Source organism: Chroicocephalus ridibundus, chromosome 4 (genome assembly GCF_963924245.1).
Source record: "Chroicocephalus ridibundus chromosome 4, bChrRid1.1, whole genome shotgun sequence".
NCBI classification, from domain to species: Eukaryota; Metazoa; Chordata; class Aves; order Charadriiformes; family Laridae; genus Chroicocephalus; species Chroicocephalus ridibundus.
In genome coordinates, this window is record NC_086287.1 from 1605893 (window position 1) to 1624008 (window position 18116).

Here is an 18116-nt window from a genome sequence, read left to right on the forward strand (position 1 = left end):
TGCGTGAGGATCAGGAAGATCGAGATGGTCTGGTTTGGGTTTAGTTTGGGGTTGGTTTTTTTTTTTAAATGTATTTAATACTTAAGATTTTCCCTTTGGAGTCTCCAGAGGTTAAGTCGCTGGTCACAAACGTATTTCTACTTGTTTATAAGCAAACCGAAAAGAAATTTCAAACTATTTGTCCTTTATAAACAGGTGAGAGGCCTGACTGCGGGCTGGGAGAGCGGGGCAGGTTGTTGTACCTCTTTAACACAAGATAAATGTATTTTTTTTTAGGAAGACTTCGATTTCCTTCGAAATACCTACCCATCAAATGGCAATTTCCCAAATTTAAAACTAACATTTACCATCGTCAAAATTATCACTAATCAGCGAACAGAGACGTGGCGGAGGGAAGGGCGGCGAGCACATTCTCTTTAAGCTCAACATAAGGACAAATAAAAATTCGTAGGGAGAGCTTTTCATTTCTAAAGGGCAAAGAAAGATGGAAAAAGCGATTTTCAAACGGCTTTGCTGAACTGCTCCGCGCCGGTACCTGCTTCTTCGTCGGTGATTTAAAATACTCAGCGGGTAGACAATAAAAGTAATCAAAGATTGCCTTGAACAAAGCTCGGATCCATTAATAGAGAACTCCCAAACTTTATTCCCCATAGAAAATACCCACTGACTCAAAAACCAGCATCCTACGACTTGCACCGAATTCCTTGTTTTATCCATAGGCAAAATTCACCTGTGAGGGGCACAAAGCCTGTCTAGCGCGGAATCAGCCCGGATTTTCAAACGTTTCCCAAATTAATGACTTTTGCCTAGCTGGTTTTTTTTCACTTCAAGCGTGAGACAAAGTGGATTCTATTGAAACCAAAGGACAAACCACAGTCCGTCGAGAGAGTTTTTCATTTCCGAAGGGCAAAGATTGAAAAAAAACTATAATAAATTTGTTCAGATGCCCCATAAACTGGGAAGCAGACGATTTCCTTCACTCGGAGGATGCAAAAATTACCGGGCGGAGAACGGTAACGCTTTATTCCCGGTTTTTTTCCCCGAGGGTGTCCCGACCGGAGCCCTGAGGAGTATTCCCTGTGCCAGGGGCCGTCTGGAGCCGCGCCGGGCAGGACAGAGCAGGGTCTGGGGTAGGTCTGAGCTCACACCGTGGTGACGGGGGACACCGGAGGGGCTCGGTGTTGGATATGGGGGGTCGGAATGGAGGTGGGAGGGACGGGCCGGCAGGGCTGGAGGGCAGGGGAGCGGTGTGTTGGGAATTTTGGGGTGGGAAGGGAGATGCTGCAGGGTGGAGAGAAGGAGATAGCGGAGATCAGGGTGATCTCAGCCGATGTCTGTGCCGAAAAGGGGCCCGGCATCAGCCCCCGGCACCCCCACGCTGGGGTTGGACCTCGGCAGCCGATGGTCTGAGAGCCTCTGAGGGCCTCGTCCCGGGCTCAGGCGCCGGCGTTGTGCCGGTACGGCCACAACCGCAGCCACCGGGAGCCGGGCGTCTCCTCCACGGCCCCCTCTCCTCTCGGTAAGGCACGGCGGGGGGCTCGGGTCCCGTCTTGGCACGTGCCGCCCTCAGCGCGACATCATCCGCACGAACTCTGCCACAGGGAGAATACGGAAGGAACATCCCGAATATTCCCAGGGGAACGTTCCTGGTTCCCCCCTTCCCTGTAGGTCCCCTACCTTCGAAGTCCACCAGGCCGTCCCCGTTGAGATCCACGTCCTTGAGGATCTCGTCCACCTCCCGGTAGTTGAGCTGCTGCCCCAGCAGCTTGCGCATGGCCTCCCGCAGCTCCGCCATGCTGATCTGCCCGTCCCCGTTGGTGTCGAACTGCGCGACGGCAAGCCCCCTTTGGCAACGGCCGCCCCTCGGCCACAGCTGTCCCCCCCTGCAAGCCCCCGTCCCCTCACCTCGCGGAAGGCGTCGCGCAGCTCCTTGATCCCGATCATGTCCGCTGTCTCTGCCAACATCTTGGGGCCCATCAGCTCCACGAAATCGTCAAAATCCACCTTCCCCCCGGCTGTGGCAGAAGCGGGGTGTCACTGGGGGTGGGGACGGGGATGGCTGGGGTCGTGTCCCCTCCCTGGTACCCCGCCACGTACTGATCTGCTGAGACAGCTCGATGAGCTCCATCTCGGTGGGCATATAGCCCATGGTCCTCATGCACTCGCCCAGGTCCTTGTAGCTGATGTAGCCGTCGCGGTCCTTGTCGAACTCCCGGAAGGCCTGCTTCAGCTCTGGGGACAGCGGGGTGACACCCCCGCGCGCCCCCGCAGCCCCCAACTGGGGCAACGACCACCCCCCCACCCCCCAGCCCTGCCTCCACACCTCACCTTCGATCTCTTCGGGCCGCAGCTCTCGGTCCTGGGAAAGAGAAAGCGGGAAGAGCCGAAGGAGGGTGCGTCTTTCTCCCATGGTTCCCCCCCTCCCCCCATAAATCCCGCGGCGCCGCGGTGCCCCGGCGCGCCGGGCACGTACCAGCTGGGTGATGGCGATGCTCTGCCGCAGGAAGATGCAGGCTGGCCCCACCAGCCCCTGCAGCACCGAGTAGCTCTGCAACGGGGGGGTCTGCACCACCTCCCCCGCCTCCTCGGGGTCCCCGGGGACCGGGGGGCTGGTGTGCGGCTTCCCATCCTGCAGGCAGAGCCGGGTGTCAGTGGCCGGGGCGGGGGGGTGTCTCCTCCTGCCACCCCCCCCAGGTGAAGGCCAGCCTTACCTTGGGGAGCCTCCGCTCAGGGGTCTTGGTGCAGTTGCCCATGGCTGGGCATGCCTGGCCCCGGGGGGGCTGCGATGGCGGCCGTGGCTGCACAGGGATTTGAGGTTTTTATGGAATATCTGGGGATATGCAGGGCAGGCGCGGGGGGGGAGTGGCGGGAGGGGGGGGACACACACGACACGCCGCGCCCGCGCATTAATCCTCCGGATTATTCCCTGCTAGGCTGCCTTGCTCCAGATGTGGGGAGCCACCCAGCTGTTCCCCCGTGCCCCCAGCCTCCCCGCTGCCCACCGGCCCTGCCATAGCCCGGTTACCTGCCCGAAAGCAGGGGGCAGCTTTGGGCCCGGCTCCTCAGTGGCCCAGCGATGCTCCAGGGGTGACGCGCCACCATGGCTGGGCCAGCTCACCGGGGTGCCCAGCTGCCCCCTGAGCTGCACGGCTGGGCAGCGGCGGCGGGCACCCCGCTTACCGGGGCCATGGGAGGAGGAGCCCCCCCGGTAGCTGGGGGGCGTGGGGCTGCCGGCGCCCCGCCGCTGCGGCCCGCGGAAGAGGAAGAACATGCCGCTTGCCGCCCCGTCCTGCCACTGGCCACCGGCTCCCGTTCCCTCTCCCCACCCCCGGGACCAGGAAACCAGATCCCCCGCAGTCGCTCCCTCGCTGGGACGAGGCCACCGGCTGGGGGAGAACGTGGCCCCAACTAGGGGAGAGCTGGACCGGCCGAGAGGCCCGTGGCGGAGCGGCGCAATGCGGCCCCCCCGGGGGCGCTGGGGGGGGTCGGAGCGGGGCGCCCCGGGGGGCGGCAGTGGGGGGGGGGGGGGGGGGGTGGGACCCGGGGGCTCCGGTTACAGCCGCCGAAACCCGACCCGCGCCCGGGAACGGGGCACGTGGCGGCGCGGGCGCGGTGCCAGCTTGGCCACGCCCCTCGCCCATAGGCCACGCCCCCTTGTCCCGTGGTCACGCCTCCGTTGCATGGGGCCACGCCCCTCGCCCAGAGGCCACGCCCCCTTGTCCCGTGGTCACGCCTCCGTGGCATGAGGCCACGCCCCTTGCCCTGAGGCCACGCCTCCCCGCTGGCGCGCGTCACACCGCTGCGCCGCGACGCCGGCGCTCGCTGCTGACGTCACCGTCGGCGCGACGCTGCGGGGGCGCCTGAAGGTGACGGTGGTCCCGGTGCCGGTCCCGGTGCCGGTGCCCGCCCCACCATGGCCGCCCGGCAGCTGCTGGCGCTGCGGCGTCTGCCTGCCGCCGCCGCCGCCTACTCTGTGAGCGGGGACGGGGACGGGGACGGGGACAGGGACGAGCGACGGGGCGATCCGGGCCAGGTCCCGCCGTTCGCGGTATTACCGGTGCTGAGACCCTGTGTTTCCCCCGCAGACGGCGCCCAAGAAGACGCAGTTCGGGTCGCTGCGGGATGAGGACCGGATCTTCACCAACCTCTACGGGCGGCACGACTGGAGGTGAGTACCGGCGACGGGGGTGGGGGGGGAGTTGTCCCGGTGTGGCCTGTCCCGTCCCGGTGTCACCGGCCGTGCCCTGCCCACAGGCTGCAGGGCGCCCTGCGCCGCGGCGACTGGTACAAGACGAAGGAGATCCTGCTCAAGGGAGTGGACTGGATCCTGGGTGAGATCAAGGCCTCGGGGCTGCGGGGCCGCGGCGGCGCCGGTTTCCCCACCGGCCTCAAGTGGAGCTTCATGAACAAACCCCCGGACGGCAGGTGAGACCGTTACCGGCACCGGTACAGGCACCGCCGGCTACCCGAGCCAAGCCCTGATGGCTCCCGCCTTTCCCCCCCAGACCCAAATACCTGGTGGTGAACGCGGACGAGGGAGAACCGGGGACCTGTAAGGACCGGGAGATCATGCGCCACGACCCCCACAAGCTGGTGGAGGGCTGCCTGGTGGCGGGACGCGCCATGGGCGCCCGCGCCGCCTACATCTACATCCGCGGCGAGTTCTACAACGAAGCCTCCAACCTGCAAGTAAATGGCGGGGAGGGGGCGGGTGGGGTCGGGGGGCTCCCCAGAGGGGAGCCCCCCGACCCCACCCGCCCCCTCCCCGCCGTAGGTAGCCATCCGGGAGGCTTACGAAGCCGGGCTGCTGGGCAAGGACGCCTGCGGCTCGGGCTACGCCTTTGACGTCTTCGTGGTGAGGGGCGCCGGAGCCTACATCTGCGGGGAGGAGACGGCGCTGATCGAGTCCATCGAGGGCAAGCAGGGCAAACCGCGCCTGAAGCCCCCCTTTCCCGCTGACGTGGGTACGTCCCCCCCCCCCTCCCCGCTTCGCGCGGCTCCGGTTTCCCTCATTTCCACTCGAGAGCGGGACAAAACGGTGGCGACCAAACCAAACCAGTCATCCCGCGGACGTTGAGAGCTCCCGCTTCTTCCAGGTGTCTTCGGCTGCCCCACCACGGTGGCCAACGTGGAGACAGTGGCGGTGGCCCCCACCATCTGCCGGCGAGGCGGCGCCTGGTTCGCCGGCTTCGGCCGGGAGCGCAACTCGGGGACGAAACTCTTCAACATCTCGGGGCATGTCAACAACCCCTGCACCGTGGAGGAGGAGATGTCGGTGCCGCTGAAGGAGCTCATCGAGAAGCACGCCGGTAAGCGTCCCGCCGAGCTGCGCCCCGCCGGGACGGCGCTGGGCCCGGCTCAGCCCGTCTTGTCCCCCCGTCTCTGGCAGGGGGTGTCCGCGGGGGCTGGGACAACCTGCTGGCCGTCATCCCGGGGGGCTCCTCCACGCCGCTGCTCCCCAAATCGGTGTGCGAGACCGTGCTGATGGACTTCGATTCCCTGGTGCAGGCACAGAGCGGGCTTGGCACGGCTGCCGTCATCGTCATGGACAAATCGGTAAGGGAGGAGCCCCCCCGTTGCCCCCGCCTTGCCCCTACTCTGTGCCGCAGCAGGGCCCTCACCCTCCTCTCCCTCCCCAGACCGACATCATTAAAGCCATCGCTCGCCTCATCGAGTTTTACAAGCACGAGAGCTGCGGGCAGTGCACGCCGTGCCGGGAAGGTGAGCAGGGGTGGCCGGGGAGGGGTTGTGGGGCGAGGCGGGGGGGGGGTGGGGCTGCGCCACGACCCCCTCACGCCCTTCCCCTCCCCGCAGGCGTCGACTGGATGAACAAGGTGATGGCGCGGTTCGTGCAGGGCAACGCGCAGGTGGCCGAGATCGACGCGCTGTGGGAGATCAGCAAACAGATCGAGGGCCACACCATCTGCGCCCTGGGCGACGGCGCCGCCTGGCCCGTGCAGGTGGGGGGCATTTGGGGGCCGGGAATGGCGCCTGGAGGGGAGGGGCAACAGTCTTCCCCCCACCCCTTTAACCCATCCTGGTTCTGCAGGGTCTCATCCGCCACTTCCGACCGGAGCTGGAGGAGAGGATGCGGCGCTATGGGGAGGCCAAAGCCCGAGCGGCGTCGGCATAAGGAGCCAGCGGTGGAGCGAGGGCAGCCATTTCCTTCCTGGGGGGGCGCTTCTCGGGGGGGGCGAGGGGCTGCGCGCTAGTGAGGGGGTCCTTAATAAAGGCTGCTGTGCTCATGGGTGCCTCTCTGTGCTGGAGCGGGGCAGGAGTGTGGGCTGTGGGTGTGAAATGGACTCGGGGGGGGGGGGGGAGGGGGGCTCTGGGCCCTGCCCCCCAGGAGCACAGGCCCCCCAGGGCTTGGGGGGGATCCCCAGGGATTTGGGCATCAGGCAGCCGGGGGTCTGGGTGTCCCCAGAGGAGAGATCCTGGTTTTCCGTGAGCCTCCACCTCCCCTCTCTGGGGCTGGGTGATCGTTGGGCAGCACCAAGCAGCCGGGGCATTACACGGCCGCGCGTCCCTCCCTGGGGACAGTGGTGACACCGGGGGGGGCAGCTGTCATGTCCCCCCAACCCTGAGGACCAGCCACACAGTGTGACTTGTCAGCCGTGGCACAAGTGGTTCAAAAACATGGCTTTTTTCTCTTTTTTTTACTAAAATCACAGTGTGTGACACCAGCCGTTGCAGCCCGGTGCCACCGATGGGGGGGACAGCGCGGTCTCCCTGCAGCAGCACTGATGGGGGGGGGGGTGTGGGTCTGTACCCCCACCCCACCAAAACGCCTCCCTGGCACCCGGGGTTCGCCCCGTCACGCCGAGCCCGCCTTGGGCCGTGGCGGGGGGCTGCGGGCCGGCACGTGGGTCTTCCTGCGGTAGCGTCCGGGGGCCAGCAGCTCCAGGGTGAGCTCGGTGACGATGGCCGTCAGCCCCCACACCTTGTGGGGGCCGTTGAGGAAGACGGGCAGGGTGTAGCCGTAGCCCCCGGCGGTGCGGAAATGGGTGTAGCCCTGGTTCTCCTCCCGCAGGAGGTGATCCAGGGGCAGCGTGAAGACCTCCTCCACCTGCGGCACGGCGGTGACAAGGGGGTGGCCGCGGCGTCACCGGGGATGGGGGTGCTCATCCCCACTCAGGGGACCCGGCTGATGCTGGGGGGGGGTGTCACCCACCTCGTCAGGGTTGGGGGTCAGCGTCAGGTCTTCCAGGGGCCCCAGGTTGGCCACGACCGGAGCCACCATTTGTCCCTGCTGGAAGGTGTGTCAGCAAGGGACGGGGGTGACAACACCCCACCCCCCTCAAAGTGCCACCTGCTCGGCTTGTCCCCCCTGTGCCCGTCCCCAGACACCCTGCAGCCCACCCTGTCACCTGTCCTGTGTCACCCAACACCCCCCCCCCGCGCCTGCAGCTGGTGCTTTGTGTTCCTGTCACCCTCAGACCCCTGTCACCCATGTCCCTGCCATGCTCCCCTTGTGTCTCTGTCACCCCATATCCTTGTCACTCTGTGTCCTCGCATTCTCAGTCACCCCATTTCCCTGTCACCCCGTGTCCTCACTTCCTTGTCACTCCATAGCCTTGTCACCCCCTGTCCTCACGTCCTTGGTCCCCCCCATATCCTTGTCACCCTTGTCCTCACCTCCTTGTCACCCCATGTCATTGTCCCCCTGTGTCCTCGGTGTCCCCAGCCACTCCGTGCCCCCAACCACCCTCCACCGACCCCATCCCGTGCCCCGGTGTCCTTGTGGGTGTCCCCCCCAGTGTCCCCGGTACCCGATCGGGCAGCAGCCGCAGCTGTCCCCAGACGCTCGGTGCTCCCAGCGCCAGCCCCAGCTCCTCCCGCGTCTCCCGCAGCGCCGTGGCCACCGCGTCGCCGTCCGCCGGGTCCCGCCTCCCCCCGGGGAAACTGTTGAGAAAGAGTCGAAGCGGGGGGGGGGGGGGAGGTGCCGTTCAGCGCCGGGCCGCCCCCGGTCGCCCCGCTCCCCGGTACCTGACGTCGCCGCTGTGGGGGCCGCCCAGGCGGCGGGAGCGGAGGGTGAAGAGCAGCGCGGGGCGGCCGCGCACCGAGCACAGCGGCACCAGCACCGCCGCCGCCGCCGCCCGTCCCCGTCCCCCCCCCGCCGCCGCCGCCGCCAGCCGCGCCCGGCACCGCCGCTCGCTCCCGCTGCTCAGGAACCCCCCGCCGCCGCCGCCGCCGTCCGCACCCGCCTCCGCCATGGCGCCGCCACGGGAGGGAGGGACCGACGCACCGGCCGCCCCCGGCACCGCCCCCCCGGCACCGCCCCCCGGGCAACCGCGGCGCCACGGGAGTTCGCCAACGGCGGGGGAACGGCCCCAACGGGCCTGCGACCCCCCCCCCCCCCCCCCCGCCGCAGCGTGTGCGACCCCCCGCCTCCAGCTGCACAACCCTGTCACCGGGCGTGCCACCCCCCGGCAGGGTGTGCGAGCCCCAAAACCGGGTGTGAGACGCCCCCCCTCCGGCTGCACAACCCTGACACCGGGCGTGAGACGCCCAAAACCGGGGGTGAGACCCCCCCTCCAGCTGCACAACCCTGTCACCGGGTGTGCGACACCCCCCCAGCTGCACAACCGTGTCACTGGGGGTGCGACTGCCCCCCACAGGGTGTGCAACCCCCAAGACCGGGTGTGAGACCCCCCCGCTCCAGCTGCACAACCCTGTCAAGGGGTGTGACCCCCAAGACAGGGTGTGCAATGCCACTGCCGGCTGTCAGATGCCCTTGCTAGGGGTGCGACCCCCCCCTCCAGCTGTACAAGCCTGTCACCAGGTATGCCCCCCCCCCCCGGCCGGGTGTGTGACCCCCACCCCCCCTCCAGCTGCACAACCATCACCAGGTGTGCAACCCCCTCCCACTGGGTGTGCGACCCCCACTCCAGCTGCAGAACTCTGTCACGGGGTGTGCGACCCCCCCCCGCCTCCAGCTTCACAACCCCTCACCAGGTGTGCAGCCCCCTCGATGGGGTGTAGAACCCTCTGAGGGGGTGTGCAACTTCCCCCTCCAGCTGCAAAACCCCCGCCGGCGGGGTGTAGAACACTCCCCCCCCCCCGCCCCGTCACCCTCTTCTCCGCCACCAGCTCTGTGTGTCCCCCCCTTACTGGGGAGCACCACCAGCAGGACGCACCCGATCCGATGGACGAAGGGGAAACTGAGGCAGGGGAGCAGAGGCCTTGCAGCAGCGCTCTCCTCCCGGGGTGCTGCCACCCCCCACCCTCGCTGCCCCTCAATTACCCCCAGCCGCTAACGAGCAGCCCCTGACACCACCCAGGCTGGGGGCAGCCCCCAGGGTGCTTGCGGCCATCGGTCCCCAAGAGCGTGTGACACATGTACAGCCAGTCTGGAACAGGCGGTGATGTGTAAGGGGGTGAGGGTTCTGCGCGCTGTTATCTCGCGGGGGAATTTCTTCTGTCGAAACAGCCTTAATTGGGTCCAAGGCCGGGAAAAGGCTCCCGGGGAGGCACCGGGAGCGGGATTGCTGCCGGAGGGTTTACCGGGCAGCCTCGGCTTCCAGGCTAAAGACAAGACACAGGCGCCATTCCCCCTGGGGACAGGACAGAGAGGATGGCATCTCATGGGACCCATCCAGCACCCGGTCCTGCCGACCGGGTCTGTTTGGGCGCCGGGCTGACAAAAAGGGATCAAGTGAGGAATAGGGAATAACAGGGACAGTGCCCCGGTGCTTGGATCAGGGAGGAAACGCCAGAGATCGGCCAGCCCCTCTCCCCAGGAAGCCCCCAGCCCCACGACAGACACTCTCACACCTCCACCTTCGTCTCTCAGCATTAAATGATTTTAAAAAACTGTATAGAAATCACCACTCTCATAATTCTTTGTCTTCAGAGCCCGGCACCGGCTTCAACCACTCCAGCTTCAGCGAAACCTCCTCTCCTCCCACACATACCGCTTCCCTGCGGGCACCTTGCGGAAAAACAGGCTGTTCCCTCGGCTCATGTTGCCCTGGAAGGGGGAGACGGCCATCGTTGGGTGAGCTGGGGTTGCCCCGAGCCTCGGCACGGCCACCCCGGACCCCGCTGGGCTCCCACCCGGCTCTTTTCCGTGGCCAGGCAGCATCCCGGAGCTGCCCGGCTCCAGCGGCTTACCTCCCTGTGCAGCTGGCTCCAGCAGTCCAGCCAGGAGGAGTAGGTGGGTGCGTAGGGAAGGAGGCCCCCAGCCAGCCTGGGGGAGGAAGAGGAGACCCACAGCGAATTATTTCCACCCAGAACCAAGGCAGGATCCGTCCCCTTGTCACCTGAACCCCCAAAACAGCCCTTTCGAGGCCAGGCTTCCGCTATCAACGAAGGATCAACCCCACGGCGAGTTTGAAGCCTTTTTGACAACCAGCGGCTTTGGGAGCTGATGCGGCGGAGAGGGAGGTGGCCACCACCCACGCCAGCCCCCCCCCAGGCGCAGAGGGGAAGGAGGAGGAGGAGGCAGCGGCAGGAGCAGACTCACCCGCAGTTATTAACGGCCATCAGGTTGGAGACCAGCACGAAGGGGTAGGTCAGCATGCTGGCGAAGAACTGCAAGGGAGAGCAGGGCTGGTCGGCAGCGGCACGTGGACCCCGCAGGGATCCCCCCCGTTTCCCTCCGCGTGGGGAGAACGAGCCCCAGAAGATCCCCAGGGATGCCCTGGGAGGGAGCCCCCTCCCACAAGCTCCGTGCAGGGCCAGGCCACGTTGAGGCAAGCTCAAATTTTTATGCCTGGCTCTGGCGAGAGTGAGAAATGCTGCTTTGACCATGAAGTCATGGGGCAAACACGGAGCCCCAGCGTTTCTGGGGCTGCGAGAGGCAGCTACAGATCCTTCCCCCGCAGGCTGATCCCTCCCTCAGGGATCCCGGCTTCGCTCCCCAGCCCAGCAGCCGCAGGATTCCAGGAACACACCGTTTCCCCGGGGAAAGAGGATTCAACTCTCTTCACTCTCCCCGCGGGGAGACAGCATCACGCACACGGCTGTACACACACGCACGCGCGCTGTACTCACTCCAGTGACTGCCTGTGAGTAGCTCTTCATCTCGGTCATGGTTGAGACCTGCGGAAGGAGAAAAGGCATTTTCAACCCCCACGGAGCCGTGCTGCCACCCCAAAGTAGGGTCCTGTCCCCCTGAGCTGTCCCCTGAGCCCCCCCTGTCCCTCACCGCCGTCAGCGATGCCACCCTGCCGCCCCCAGCCCGCCCCAGTCCCCCCGAGCAGGGCACGGAGCCCGTACCCCGTTCTCCAGCGCGTACGTGTTGATGAGGTAGGCCAGCATGTTGCAGAGCCAGAGCGAAAGGATGTCCCCGAGGAGACGGGGGATGAGGCCGCTGAAAGAGAAGAGGCAGCAGGAAGGTGAGCCTAGGGCAGACCCGGATCTGGCTGCACGGAGAGCCAGGGAAGAGCCAGGTAGGAAGGGGAGGGAGCAGCCGTTCCCCCAACAGCCGGGTGAAGGGGGAACACCCGGCCCTGGGATGCTCGGACAAACATCCAAGAGGATGCGGGTGCAGAAGGGAGCTGCTGGAGGGACCCAAAACACCTCCCAGCCGCCTACAGTGGGAGGCCAGCGCTCTCGGGGAAGGTTTAATACACCTTTGCTCCCGTTTCATGTCCCCAGATGTCACCCACGCAACCCAGGGCCGGTGGGACTTGCTGGATCCCCACCAGGAAGCCCCCCCGGCGAGAGCAGAACAGGAACCGCGCACCCCAGCGGCGGCTGAGGTCAGGGCAGAACGCTTCCCAAGAGAGACGGGAAGGCAGAGCTGCGGCATCACGGACGGAGCGAGGAACAACGCCCAAGCGAGGCCCACGGATTTTGGGCGAGACCCCCCGCCGTGCCTCCCCCTCCAAGGCCCCGGTGGACGACACTCACGCGAAGAAGCCCAGGATGCCCTCTTCTCGGTAAATCGTGGCGAAGGCGCTTAGTGTCCCGCTGGGCCGGCGAGGAAAAGGAGAGCACCGCCGTCAGAGGGGGCCCTATGGGCGGGCAGCCCCCCCACGGCAGCCCTGGCCCCCCCTACCCCGTACCTGTACTTGGTCTCCCGGCCGATGAACTGCACCATGCAGCGCAGGGTGATCACTGCAGGCAGAGATGGGGGGTCAGGGTGGGCACAGGCACATCCCGGGGTCACACAGGAGTGACAGGAGCCTGTCACCGGGGTCACCAGGACCACGTGCAAGCTGCGGCGGGGGGGCGGGGGGGGGGGACCTACCGTGAAAGGGGTGGGTGATGAGTGTGGCGGCGGAGCGAGCGACCATCTCTCGGGAGGTCTGGGAAGAAACGGGGTGTCAGGGGGAGCGGGTGCCAGGGACGCGGCAGGCAGGGAGCCCGGCAGCACCGGCATCGTACCCGAGGGGACCCAGCCCCCTCCTCCTCACCTCCTTGAGGACCTGCTCCAGCGAGGACACGGGCTCCTTCTTGCTGGCTCCAGGCTGGAGAGGGAAACAGGTGTCAGGAACAGCCCCCCCGAAAGGCACCGCACCCTCCCCACCACCCCTGAAAGGATCTGTGTCCCCCCAGCGCGGGCTCGGCAGCACCCCGGCCCTGGCAGAGCCTTCTGTACCCCGCGATTCTCCCGGGGCGGGAGGGGAGAATCTCTGATGCCGGGCTGCCTCTGCCCGCAGGTGTGGGGGTACAGGGGGAAGAGGGAGAGGGGAAGGCAGGAATACAGGGAGAGAGGGAGGGAGAGGGAGATGGGAAAGGGAAGGGATGGGGAGATGGGAAAGGGAAGGGATGGGGAGATGGGAAAGGGAAGGGATGAAGGAAGGGAGAAGGGAGGGAAGAATGGAGGATTCCCCAGGGGAAGCAGCCGCAACCTCACACCTACCTCAGCCTGCTCAGCCTCCTGGTACCGCTGGGGAGGGAAGGGCAGGGTTAGCATGGCCGCAGGAGGCCCTGCCAAAGGGGTGAGCCCCCCTTGCAGACCCTCCCCCGGGGCCGCCGGCGGCGCCGTGTGCCCCCCCTTTTCCCCCGGTACCTGCAGCACTTTGCTGTGCACGACGGTGCCGATGGCGCTGGAGCAGAGGCGGGGGGTGAGGCCCTTGAAGAGTCCCGCTCTTCCGTCGACCTTCACGATGTGCTTGGCTGGGGACAGCGGGGACCCATCACGACACGGAGGGCGGGGGGGGGGGGGGGGGTGGACACCACCGGGACACCACCGGCCCCGCGGGGCGGGGGGCGCAGCGGAGGGAGGAAGAGGAAGGGGGGCAGGCTCACCGTAAGCGAAGAGGCCGGGCAGCTGGTAGACCTGGCGCCCGAAGATGTTCCTCCCCAGGGTGGGCGGCAGCGGCTCGTACCCCACCTGCGGCGGGGACAGGCAGCCTGCAGCCGGTACCGGGCCACGGTGTCGTTCCCCCGCCCCAGCTCCCCGTTACCGGGCCCCCTCCCCCTTACCTGCACCAGCACCTTCACGTACATGAGGGGCTGCGAGAGCACGGTCAGCCCCGAGCCCAGCAGCACCTGCGAGCCCGCGTCCGCCATGCTGCCGCCCGGCGTCACGGCCCAGAAGGACACCCCCGCCGCCGCTGCCGCCGCCGCCGCTTCCGCTTCCGCCCACTCCCCGGTACTTCCGGCGCGCCCGCCGAACGCTTCCGGTCGGGGGGGGGGGTGGTTCACCCCCCCGCTGGATCGCCATGGCAACGTGGGGGGGTGTCACCGTGGCGACGGGGGCTGAGGCCTCGCCGCGGCCTGCAGGCCTGAGGCGTCGCCATGGCAACGGGGCCTGCGGGGCCCCAGGCCTCGCCGCGGCCTGCACGCCTGAGGGGACGCCATGGCGACGGGGCCGGAGGTGACACCGAGGTGACGCTATGGCGACGGGGCCTGAGGTGACGCTATGGCGACAGGGCCTGAGGGGACGCCACCTCGAGGAGGCCTGAGGTGACACCATGGAGATGGGGCCTGAGATGACATATGGCGAGGAGGCCTGAGGTGACACTGAGGTGACACCATAGCAACAGGGCCCGAGGGGACACCGTGGTGAAGAGGCCTGAAGTGATACCGTGGCGATAGGGCCTGAGGCGACACGGAGGTGATACCATGGCGTCGGGGCCTGTAGAACCACCGGAGCCTGCAGGGCCAGAGGCAGTGTCACGGTGGCAGGGCCCAGGGCTGGGCGCCATCAGCCTCTGGGCAGGCTGGAGCGCTGGGGGCCAAGTGGGTGCCCCGGGGGGCATGGCGCGATGGAAAGAGGCATCACCGGGCAGAGGCACGGCCATGGCAGCGCCTTTAATCCCGAGCGCAGGCGCAGCAGCGTGGGGTGGCGGACAGAGAGGCCCTGCCGGGGGCGGTGAGGGGGGGACGCACCCTGCGTCCACGGGCAGAAGCCGCCTGCCCGCCCCACTGCCGGGACAGCCGTGTTTCAGCTCCCGGGGCTGCATCCCCTGAGGAATCACTGGTGACACTGGGGTGGCGGGTGCTCAGTGGCATCCGATGGTGTGACACCGCACTTGTGACACCCTTCTGAGACCCCCCCATGGCGGCGCGGCAGCTGTCCCCGGCTCCAGCTGCGCTGGGAAAGGTCCCACTGGAGCTGGCTCTGGGCTTCTCTCCCACCACGCTGCCTCCCCTCCGGGTGCTGGGGGCCCTGGGGGTCCCCAGCCTGGCCTGGGGGTCACAGAAGAGGGGTTAGACCCACTTGGAGCCCCAGGCAGTAGGCTGGGACAGGCTGGGACAAGTGTCCCTACAGGGTTGTCCCCTCTGGGACCTGGTGGACTGTGCTCGTTGGCTCACCAGGATGTTGGCACGGCTCTGGTAGATGGTGTTTGTCTGGCACAGGGCGTTCATGGCTCTCCGGCTCCGCCGCCGCTTCCTCCTCTGTTGCTCCAGCTGCACCGGATTGCAAAGCAATTCCAGGGTGTCTGCACCCCATGATGCCTCACACCTCCCCGGTGCTTCGTCCCTCCCACCCCAAAAGCAGCGGCACCCGGGGACTCACCGGCTGTGCCAGGCCATGGAGGTGAGCTGGGGGCCCGTCGGACACAGAGCTGTCGGAGCCGCTGGTGCTGTGAGGGGGAGACGAACGCTTGAGCCCCCACCAGCACCCGGGGCTCTGCAGGGTCCCCGGGCTGGGCCGTACCTGGATTCGAGCTCCGACGGGGAGACATCGCTCCAGCCGGAGCCCGGCTCCCGGCCCAGCCGCTGCTGCAGCAGCGTGTCCACCTCCGACAGGCACTGCTGGAACTGCAGGATGGAGCCAGTGTCACTGCGGCCCCCCTGTGACACCAGGACCAGCCTGGGTGCCGCAGTTTGAGCCCACCTTGGCAGGATGGGGGTCGCAGAAGTCGAGCAGGGTGTCGCAGAGGTGGTAGCCCAGCGACTTGAGATCCTCCACGGTGAAGTGCGAGTTCCTCCTGCCTGGAGGGGACAGGGGACAACGAAAGAAGCAGCGGCTTCCCAACATGGGGTCAGCTGCCAGCCGACACACCGGACACCGTCACCTGCGGTGGCCCCTCACCCAGCGTGGAGCCACCAAAGGCCACCTCCATGGTGTAGCTGTTGGAGACGCCAATGCGCCACATGACGACCCTGCCCGTCCCTGCTTTGCTCTTCTGCACCTTGAACTTGCAGCTGGGAAAGGAAAACTAGGGCCAGCCCTGGGGTCAGCACGGCGGGGGGATGTGTCCCCCTCCCCAGCCCCACAGGGACACCACATGGTGTCACCATGAAGCTTGGGGAGGACGCCATTCCCTGGCTCCGGAGCGTCCCACCTTATCGGGGGCATTTTTGCTCAGCATGAGGGGGAAGACGCGCTGGTGCAGCCGCAGCCCAGTGCTGGCCCTGCCGCCGTCGCAGCCGTACATGAAGACGTTATTCTTGCGGCTGTGCCCGTGGAAGTCGCAGTATAGCACCACCTCCCGCTCCGCCAGCACCCTGCACGCATCCGGATACAGCCACCGTCCCCGACACGGGAGCGCCGCCATCCCGCCGGCTCCCTGTGTCCCCACCTCACCTCTCGACCATGGCCCGCAGGTGCCACACGCCGGGGAAGGAGCCTTGGAGCGCCGTCCCGTACGCCCTGTTGGGATCCCGGCCGGCCAGGGAGCAGCGGGAATTGCCCACCACCACCCCGTCGGGGTTGAGCATGGGCACCACCTTGAAGACGAAGAGCCGGCGCAGGAGCCGGGCGTCGGGGTGGGTGCTGAGGAGGAAATCGAGGAAGCCCCGCATGGCCCAGGAGCTGCCGCTCTCCCCGGGGTGGGCGCGGGCGCTCAGCACCACCGCCCGCTTGGCCGCCGTGCCAGTGGGGCTGGTGATGGTCAGCAGGTAGATGGTGTTACCGGCCAGGCTGCGGCACAGCGCCCGCACCGCGCAGTACTGCGAGCACACGGGGTCGCCCGCCAGCGCCTGCAGGTAGCGCTGCAGGTCGGAGTAGGTGTAGGGGTAGGAGTGGGCGAAGAAGCAAGTGTCGCCGTCGTGGGGGAAGCGCACCGTCCAGGAGAGGCGGAAGGCAGCCGGCTCCTCCCCGCCACCCCGGTAGTAGCGGATGTCAGTCCCGACCCGGCGCCAGCCGATGCCGCGGCTCTGGGCGTCCCGCTGGGAGTAGAGCAGCGGCCGCATGCCCTCGCCATAGAGGCTCTTGGGCTTCGCCAGGTTGGCGATGGTGAAGCGGTAGAGGGGGTCTCGACGGGTGTTTTGAACGCGGAAGTAGAACCACTGGGTGTGCTTGGCGGTGTAGAGGTCCGGCCGCAGCGTCAGCACGTACTCGTAGGGGCCCCTGCACGGCAGGACGGGCCGTGCTTCAGCTCCTGGCCCTGCTGCCGTCCCCTCCTCACCTCCCCCGTCCCCTCTCTTACACCTTGACAGCTTTCTGGAGGTTGCCGCTCTCGAAGCGGGATTCAAAGAGCAGCGTGGTGTCCTGGGGACCCTCCAAGGGGACTGCCGGAGAGGAGAGGGGGCCCAGGGCCCCCCCGACCCGAGCGCGGGTGAAACGGGAGCCTGGGGGCACTGTGGGGGGAAGCAAGGAGGGATGGCGATGGGGGCTTGGGGAGACTGGGGGGGCACACGGGGGTTGCTGCCTGCTCCCCGCTACCTGGGCTGAGGTGGTAGACGACGGTGCCCTGCTCCTCGCTGAGGGGGGCCGGGGGCCACTCGTGGCTCGGGGGCTGGCAGAAGGGCTCTGGTTCAGGGGGGACCCACTCTGGAGGGGGGGACACACAGAGAGGGGTGCCGTGGGCATGGCAGGGGTCCGGCGCAGGGGTGAGGGGGGGGGATGGCTGCGGCGCTCCCTCACCGATGTGCTCGATCGTCTCCTTGATGACTTCGCACTCCACGGGCCACCGGGGAGGGGGCGGGGGTCTCCGTGCCGAGGGAAGGGCAAAGAGATCCCGTGGCTCCCCCAGGGACCCGCGGTGCCACGCTGAGGGGACCGGCGTGCACCGGTGGGGGGACGGCTCCAGCACCCCAGGGGCTGCAAGGGGAGCAGGAGGGACTGGGGGGCTCCCGCCGAGAGGGGGGAGCCCAGACTGGGGCCACCCCCCAGAACCACCCATCACCCCCAGGGCAGGGAGAGGCCCCCGGGCAGCACCGAGCTCGGTGCCGGGGGGCGATGGGGTCTCACTCACAACTCGCCTCCTGCCCAGGACCATGCAGGCAGCCAGGGTGGGTGCTGCCCGTGCTGGGGGCCTCGGGGGGGTGCTGCTGGGAGGGCCCCCCCGGGGACACGGGGCTCTTCTGCCTGCCCGTCTTCTGGCCTTGGGGAGAGCATTGCTGCAGCCCAAAGGGCAGGGGGGCGAGGGGACGCGTTCCTGCGGCCAGGGCTCACCTCGGAAGTAGCCGTAGAAGCGCAGGTGGCTGCGCATGAAGCTGTCGTAGGGCTCGGGGACCAGCGCTCCACTAAACCCCCCCGGTCCCCCCTCCCCAAGCCCAGCAGCAGGGCGCCCTGAAGGCCGCATGGCTGCCAGAGGTCCGGCACGACCCTTCTCCGCTCCCGGCAGTGCCAGGGAGCCAGGACGCGGTCGCTGAGCGACCAGCCAGCAGCAGGGAGGGACAGGGCGGTCCCGGAGCGGAGCTGGGAAAGGAGCCAGAGGGATTTCGTTATCCTGGCAGAGACCCGGGGAGCCCGGCCACAAAGAGCCCCAACGGTGTTAGCCCAAGCCAAGGCCACCACACACATTGCCCCCGGCCTCCTGCCATCA

The 18116-nt window shown here is 67.2% G+C and overlaps 5 protein-coding genes across 6 annotated transcripts; 1 reads left to right on the plus strand and 4 right to left on the minus strand.

Moving 5' to 3' along the window:
* Positions 1-231: 231 nt before the first annotated feature.
* Positions 232-3403, minus strand: LOC134514968 (calcium-binding protein 2-like). The gene is made up of 8 exons (XM_063333433.1): positions 3026-3403; positions 2712-2798; positions 2474-2629; positions 2329-2359; positions 2098-2232; positions 1906-2015; positions 1678-1825; positions 232-1592 (listed from the first exon to the last, which is right to left on the minus strand). The coding sequence occupies exons 1-8, from the start codon at positions 3269-3271 to the stop codon at positions 1567-1569; spliced, it is 939 nt and encodes a 312-aa protein (XP_063189503.1). The 5' UTR covers positions 3272-3403; the 3' UTR covers positions 232-1566.
* A 407-nt stretch (positions 3404-3810) lies between these two features.
* Positions 3811-6203, plus strand: NDUFV1 (NADH:ubiquinone oxidoreductase core subunit V1). 2 transcript variants are annotated; one of them, XM_063333416.1, is made up of 10 exons: positions 3811-3973; positions 4086-4168; positions 4255-4425; positions 4506-4689; positions 4775-4964; positions 5097-5309; positions 5390-5556; positions 5640-5721; positions 5815-5960; positions 6050-6203. In XM_063333416.1, exons 1-10 carry the CDS (start codon positions 3914-3916, stop codon positions 6131-6133), a joined length of 1380 nt encoding a protein of 459 aa, XP_063189486.1. In that variant the 5' UTR covers positions 3811-3913; the 3' UTR covers positions 6134-6203. The 2 variants fall into 2 exon arrangements, with proteins under 2 accessions (XP_063189486.1, XP_063189484.1); XM_063333414.1 differs by having other exon boundaries at positions 5640-5960.
* Positions 6204-6624: 421 nt separating this feature from the next.
* Positions 6625-8213, minus strand: NUDT8 (nudix hydrolase 8). Its single transcript, XM_063331585.1, has 4 exons — positions 7987-8213; positions 7770-7902; positions 7172-7249; positions 6625-7066 (listed from the first exon to the last, which is right to left on the minus strand). The coding sequence occupies exons 1-4, from the start codon at positions 8211-8213 to the stop codon at positions 6815-6817; spliced, it is 690 nt and encodes a 229-aa protein (XP_063187655.1). The 3' UTR covers positions 6625-6814.
* A 1568-nt stretch (positions 8214-9781) lies between these two features.
* Positions 9782-13560, minus strand: MTCH2 (mitochondrial carrier 2). The gene is made up of 13 exons (XM_063333439.1): positions 13378-13560; positions 13201-13285; positions 12962-13068; positions 12812-12838; positions 12363-12416; positions 12197-12254; positions 12012-12063; positions 11857-11916; positions 11221-11314; positions 10996-11043; positions 10466-10533; positions 10114-10189; positions 9782-9970 (listed from the first exon to the last, which is right to left on the minus strand). Exons 1-13 carry the CDS (start codon positions 13462-13464, stop codon positions 9884-9886), a joined length of 903 nt encoding a protein of 300 aa, XP_063189509.1. The 5' UTR covers positions 13465-13560; the 3' UTR covers positions 9782-9883.
* A 116-nt stretch (positions 13561-13676) lies between these two features.
* Positions 13677-17907, minus strand: AGBL2 (AGBL carboxypeptidase 2). Its single transcript, XM_063333472.1, has 13 exons — positions 17744-17907; positions 17544-17672; positions 17213-17389; positions 17012-17119; positions 16776-16926; positions 15932-16696; positions 15690-15852; positions 15437-15563; positions 15239-15336; positions 15059-15162; positions 14918-14984; positions 14713-14808; positions 13677-14586 (listed from the first exon to the last, which is right to left on the minus strand). Exons 1-13 carry the CDS (start codon positions 17871-17873, stop codon positions 14209-14211), a joined length of 2493 nt encoding a protein of 830 aa, XP_063189542.1. The 5' UTR covers positions 17874-17907; the 3' UTR covers positions 13677-14208.
* Between the last annotated feature and the right edge of the window lie 209 nt (positions 17908-18116).